The sequence below is a fragment of the Trichechus manatus genome, unplaced genomic scaffold (assembly GCF_000243295.1).
Source record: "Trichechus manatus latirostris isolate Lorelei unplaced genomic scaffold, TriManLat1.0 scaffold00264, whole genome shotgun sequence".
Lineage (NCBI taxonomy): Eukaryota > Metazoa > Chordata > Mammalia > Sirenia > Trichechidae > Trichechus > Trichechus manatus.
Window position 1 is genome coordinate 1,590,459 of NW_004444200.1, and position 6,296 is coordinate 1,596,754.

At 45.9% G+C, this 6,296-nt stretch overlaps 1 protein-coding gene across 1 annotated transcript in view; it reads right to left on the minus strand.

Annotated features, from left to right (window-relative positions):
- The window catches only part of LOC101351027 (potassium-transporting ATPase alpha chain 2-like), a 48,776-nt gene extending 42,771 nt beyond the window's left edge, over positions 1–6,005 (minus strand). The window contains 4 exon segments of the mRNA XM_012559548.1: positions 2,417–2,476; positions 4,987–5,154; positions 5,156–5,175; positions 5,858–6,005. Coding sequence (XP_012415002.1) covers positions 2,417–2,476; positions 4,987–5,154; positions 5,156–5,175; positions 5,858–6,005 — 396 coding nt within the window.
- Positions 6,006–6,296: the final 291 nt, after the last annotated feature.

Sequence of the window (6,296 nt, forward strand, 5' to 3'; positions counted from 1 at the left end):
ATTTCTGATTTCTGTCTCTCTATGGATTCTTGCAGCCTATTAAATTTGGCATTATGTTCTTGAATAACATTTTTAAGTTCTGCTACTACTTTGTCTCTATGTTCCCTGGCTGTTTCTGAATTCTGTTGAACTTCCTTTCTAATTTCTAGAAGAGTTCTGTATATTCATCTTTTGTATTCTGCCCCTGGTAATTCCAAGAAGTTCTCTTTCTCCAGAGAATTTATTGATTCTTTATTTTGGGAGCTTGCTGAAGCCATCATGGACTGCCTCTTTATGTGATTTGATATTGACTGTTGTCTCCGAGCCATCAATAATTCAGTATAATTTTATTTTGTATTTTTTTATGAGACCTAGCTTCTTGTTTTGTTTTGATATGCCCAAATAGGCTTCTCGTGTGCACTAGTTTGATTTTTAACACCTTTGAATCTCTAGCGTCCTGTCACCAGGTAGTTAGTTCTGTAACTAAGTATGTGCACGCAGGAGTCTGTTAAATTTTCCTATAAGGGTTCAGCTCGTGTGTCCAGGCAGTCAGTCACTAAGTGTGTGATGCAGGCTCTCATCCCTTGTCCTAGAGAGGCATGGGTGATTGGTGCAGGCACTGGACTCTGGCTGCAGTAGGGGATCACATGCTGAGCCAGGCAGGGGGCTGATGGCTGCCCCTGAGAGTCTGAAAGGAAACTGTGTCCCTATTCTCTAGGGTGAGTAGGTAGGTAGTTTTGCAGCCGGACTGTGCACACCCCACTCTGTTGGCTGTAAAGACTCGAGGGCACCACTTTTTCTTGGACTTCTGTAGCAGGTGACTAGGAGCTTTAGGTGATACCACCAGTCCTCAAACCCCTGTTGGATATCGATAAAAGTGCCTACTTAATGGCAGGGCTGTTTCAAGGCTCACAAATCTGCTAGTTCACAGCTGAAGAAGTTGAAGTTAAACTTCAGATGTTTGCCCTGTTGTACTGTGGTAGTGAGGGCTAACACTGTTGAGATGGGTCCCCACAAGTCTATATAGGGGTGTAAGGCACTCAGAGTCTGTGGACCCTTTATGACTGTGCCTGGCAAAGGAGCTGTGCCGACCCTGTGCTCCTGGCTTAGGGGAGCCAGTAGCTTATTTGTTCCCTCTCCAAGGCCAGGAGAATGGGTCAGGGCGCCTTTTTGGGATCTAATTCTGGCCCAGCGGACTCCTGGTGTAGAGCGCAGAGGGAGGAGGTAAAAGGGAGAGAGGTTTTTCCCAAATGGGCTTTAAAAAAAAAAAAGAACAATCCCTGTGAAAGGCCGCACGCATGTACTTATCTTTAGCCACTTGGGAGCTGTTTTTCACTGGTTTGGAGCGCCCAAGCAGAATCTCTGCTGCCAGGTCTCTCTCATGTGGAAACTGCTTCCCAAGCGTGCACACAGCACAGCTGTTTGCTTGCTTCACTGCGGACTGGAGTGGCTGCAAACCTGCAGTTTCTCTGCCCTGGCTCTGGCACTCTTCGCTTCTTCCAAACTGTCTCCATCTCCCCCACCCTGTCACTCAGTCCGATTCCTCAACTTTACCTTGTTCAGGGCTCCTAGATATTCATATAGAATCAAATCACTTGTTTTTCCATGTTTGTTGTAAGAGGGATATAGGAAGCACCTAACTACTCCGCTGTCTTCCACAGTAGGTATTTCTGTTGCCCATTCAGTATCCGAACCTCGTGCTATCAAGACATCAAGACTTGAATTTTCATTTGAATTGGAATTCACAGGAATTCTCCTGTGAGCACAACACTGAGCTCCTGGAGAGAGCCTCCCTTCTTGGAGGAGAAGGTGGAAACCAGCTGAGTCCTAGGACTTTTACTTTTGATCCTCACTTTTTAGCACTGGTTTTCCCCATACTCTGACAGGAAGAGTACCATGTACCACAATATTTGTGAAAACACGAATTAAAAGCAACCTACGACTGTGACAGTGAGGAAGGTAATAGTATCTTACCATAGCTTTCCTGCAGTCACAGCAAAAGGACTGTGTACGACCAAGTGGATAGCTCAGTGAAAGGGCGTTGGCTCAGACATATCAGCTCCTGGAGGTTGGCCAGGGTCCTAGGACTGTTACTCTTGATCCTTGCTTGTTAGCACTGGTTTCCCTCTTTCCCTCAGCCAGGAAAGTATCAGTATCTTTCTGGGGATACCATAGCTTTTCTGCAGCCACAGTAAAAGGATTGTGTACTACAAAGTAGATAACTCAGTGAAAGGGCCTTGGCTCAGACATCAGCTCCTTGAGGTTCACCAGCTCTTCTGTCACATTCTAGGCATGTGGAGTACTGGTTTTCTCAAAGTTACTGCTATAGGTCATTCACCCTAAAGTAACGTCTACTTTTCTACACACACCGAGCACATAACCTTTCCATTTATATGGTCAGAGGGCTTTTCTTGATCCCTGGTTCCTGATGACTTACTGTAATGATGTTTGTTCCATATTTCTTTTCCAAGTCCTCATTGCTGAGTTTGTGGTCATTCTGAAATCCATGAAAGGAAGAATAGAGTGAATTAGACATTTCCGAAAGATCCAAACTCTGAGTTTTGACCAGCCCATGAAAGCTGGGAGTAGCACTGAGGATGGGAGTGGGTCTAGGAAGTGTGGGAGAAAAAGAAAAAACTCCATTTTGTCCGGTGGTTGTTGTAGTAGGGGAAGGGCACTGCTTCAAGAGTCTTGTCCTAATTCATAGGCTAGGGAACTTTCTGGCCATCCCTGAAGGGTTCAGGCTTAATTTGTCACTTACCACGTAGTAGCTGTCCTTAGCTTTCATCAACAAAGTAATGCACAGCAGCTCACCGTTGATCCTGAACATGTAAGTCCTAAGATACTTGTTTTCCAGGTACTAGCTATCTGGATACTTAATTCAGACCTAAATTCTGAGATCAGTTGAGAATAATGAGCAACATCAAACCAAACCCTCTGCATCTTACTCAATGATTTGCTTGAGCAACAACCAGGATCCTATGTTCTGACAACTCCTTATCCTTGCAGCCCCAGCTAGGTGTCTCTGGCACCAAGAAGCATGCCTTTCCTTACTCAAGGAATGGGAATCAGATAGTTCTCTCGTTGGAGAAACTCCATAGACTAAAAACCTGCCAAATAAATGCCAGTATGGCCCCCACTTGCTAATTCTACCATGGAATCATTGGACTGTTGTTGTGTGCCATCAAGTTGATTTCGAGTCATAGTGATCCTATGCTAAAGCAACGTTTTTCATTCTTAGCACTACTGACTTTCTGGGTAGACAATTCTTTGCTGTGGGGGGCTGTCCTGTACATTGTAGGATGATTAGCAGCATCCCTGACCTCTACCCACTAGATGCCAGCAGCATCCTCTCGGGAGTTGTGACACACAAATATGTCTCCAGATATCGCCAAACGTACCCTGGTGTGGGAGTAGGGGAATCACCACTCCTTCCCCATAGAGAATGACTGGGTTAAAGAACTAAGATCTTCTTCCTGTAGCAGAAAACCCAGGTTTAAGCCTTTCTTACCCCAGCTAGAAAACTCAGCACTCAGAAGCATCAAAGTTTATTTATGTGGCCAATTCTTGAATCCCTCATTGCCTGAAACAAATATTTATGCTGGGATTGGTACCCAAACCATCTCTTTTCTTATTCATGTGGAAAAAGAGTTTCATGCTGAATTACAAGATTAAGCTTTCCAATAAAAGATCATTTTTTTTTGCTTCTTGCCTTCTCCTCAGCCAGATTCTAGTTTGCTCATTGATTCATTCTAACAATTAATTGAATATGATATTGTCAGGGATTCAAAGGACTAAAGCACAGTCCTGCTTACTGTCTTGAGGTCCACAGATAAACAACCAGCACAGAGCACAGCACAGCGTGCTCAGCTCTGGAAAGATACCACTAAGGGACGCTTAGAGCCATGGTTTTCACCAGTGGACCTCACACTTGGAGAAGGGCAGTGCTGTGAGGCCAAATACCTTTCTTTCTCCATCTAAGACTGGGCTTTAAGGAGGAGCGCATGGGTGTCTGGGTGCCCTCTGCTGGCCAGCATGGGAACAGCACAGGCTTGGGTCTTTATCGACTTGTTGGTATTTATTCAAAAGCCGGGAACACTATAGTTGTCATCAAGCTTCTAAGCACTGGAGAGGCCAGAATGCAAAAGCATCCCAGCACTCTGTCACAAATTAAATGACTCTTGTGAAAAGGCTGGGGAAAAGGAGAGAAAGAAAGATGCTCCTTTCTTAGCAGGGAAGAAGGAGAACATTTTGGCTGATAATACGGAAATTCTTTCACTCTATTATACATCTCCCCAAAGTGCTCAAAAAAAGGGAGGTTCTCATTGCAATAAACAGGCATATAATAGATGAACATATTTAGGTTGTAACTAGCAATTCCAAGAAACAGAAGGTATGTTTTCAATCTTAAATGCTAGAGGTACACAGGAAATAATTCCTATTTCTTGAGCATCTACAATGTGTCCACTCCTGCTTTATCTCATTTAGAGGTAAGCATCAGTTTTAATTCCTATTTTAGAGACGAAGAAACTGAAGCTTAAACTACTACTTAAATTCAGTTAGTCCCCTTTCAGGGCTTGTATATCTAAATGTCTGTCTAGCTATCTACCTTCTTTCTCGTGGGGCATTATATATCCAGAAACCTACCAAGGTCTAGTGGCTTTTGTTGTCCTCCTCAATAGGCTCTGGTTCAAACAGTTTTACTTTACAGGGTAAAAACAGGCAAGTGGTTATTTATATCTCACTTAAACAGTCAGGGAAGAGAGAGCTTGGAGACTTTTCCCTTTGAATTCTACCTGGGAGTGCCTCCAAGCAGAATATAGGAATTCTGCACAGGGCCTGACTCTGGGGCAGATGTTATCACACCATTTTTTTTTTTTTTTTTAAACAAGAAAATAAATCTCAAGGGAATATTCAAATCCTTGAACTGGATTTTTCTTTTGTAAGAGGGGCAAGTTCTCAGGAGGGCAGTAGTCAGTGGGACCCATTTGACTTAAGGTTACTGACCAGATCAAGTTCTTCCTTAATCTCCTGTATCTGGTGATTCTTTTTGCAGTTCGATGGCTTGTTCTTCAGGCCCCTGTACTTCTCCTTGCCATCCCCTTTGTCTGTTTTATCGATGTCTTTTGTTCCATTGAGCTCCACAGAGTAAATTTCTGGTGTTTTCTGAAAGAGAAACAAGGGTGCAATATTGACCTCAAATGGATTTTCTAAAGAGTTGCTGAGCCTCTCCCAGTGAGGGGCTCTCTCTGGGTCAGGGACATGCAGGGACAGAGAATGGAGCTCCTCTCCCCTTTTCACTCCCTTGGTCTCGAGAAGAAAGCTGGAGAAGGGGCTGTAGACAGTTTCTCTTTTCCACCTCCAAGCAACAATTCCCCACCCCTTTCATCTCCTATTTAGAGGGAAGGTTGACTGGGGCAGGCCTGCAGGTCCTCTCCTTAGGGTGACCTCCCTGGGTGGGGCAGGTGGAAAATTATTTCCCCCAACTCCAGACAAGATACCTCTAAGGAGCCACAAGTTTTCCCTAGTGCCTTATTTCCACAGGACACACCAAATGTGTGTCCTCTTTAGGGACAGATTACCCAATAAACAAGATAAGCATGTGCTTACTGGTGAAGAAATTGCAAATCAAGTACTTCACTATTTATGTGAAGTTTGCAAGATTGATTTTGCTAAGTACAGAAGCCAGTCCTATGACAATGCTGCCAATGTCAGGCACAGGGATGGATTACCCAACAAGCAAGATAAGCACATGCTTATCTGTGCTTACCGGTTTCTTTACTTCATCCCACGTGCTGAGCATTCACTTAATCTTGTAGCCTACGTTTTTTGTTTTTTTTTTTTTAACCTCAAGGTGCTCAGGGGTTTCCACTCCCACAACGCTGGGCGCTAGTGTGAGGGCCCGCAGGGCCACGCTGGCCGCTGGGTTCCCCCTCCTGATGGCCGCTAGACCAGCGGGTGCAGCAGCACAGCACCCGGCTGGGGGGCGGAGTTGGGGGAAGGGGACAGGCGCTTCCTGGAGCCATAGTCCACAGGCGGGCGACCCTGGAAGTTCTCTAAACTTAAGCTCCAGGCGGCGCTAGGTACCTGGACAGGATGGTGGGCGGGGGCAGGGGCGGTCCGGCTCCACCCCCAGCTCCTCCCACTGAGACCCCCCTTTTCCACACCCCTATACCTGAAGGGCGACGCTCGAGACACCCGCCCCGTCGCTCTCTGCACCCACGCGGCCCAGGCCCCCAGTCACCAAGGGCGCGGGCCACAAGGGGTAGCGGGCAGGCTGGGGGAGGCCGGGCGACGGCCGGAAAGGTGCCAGAAGG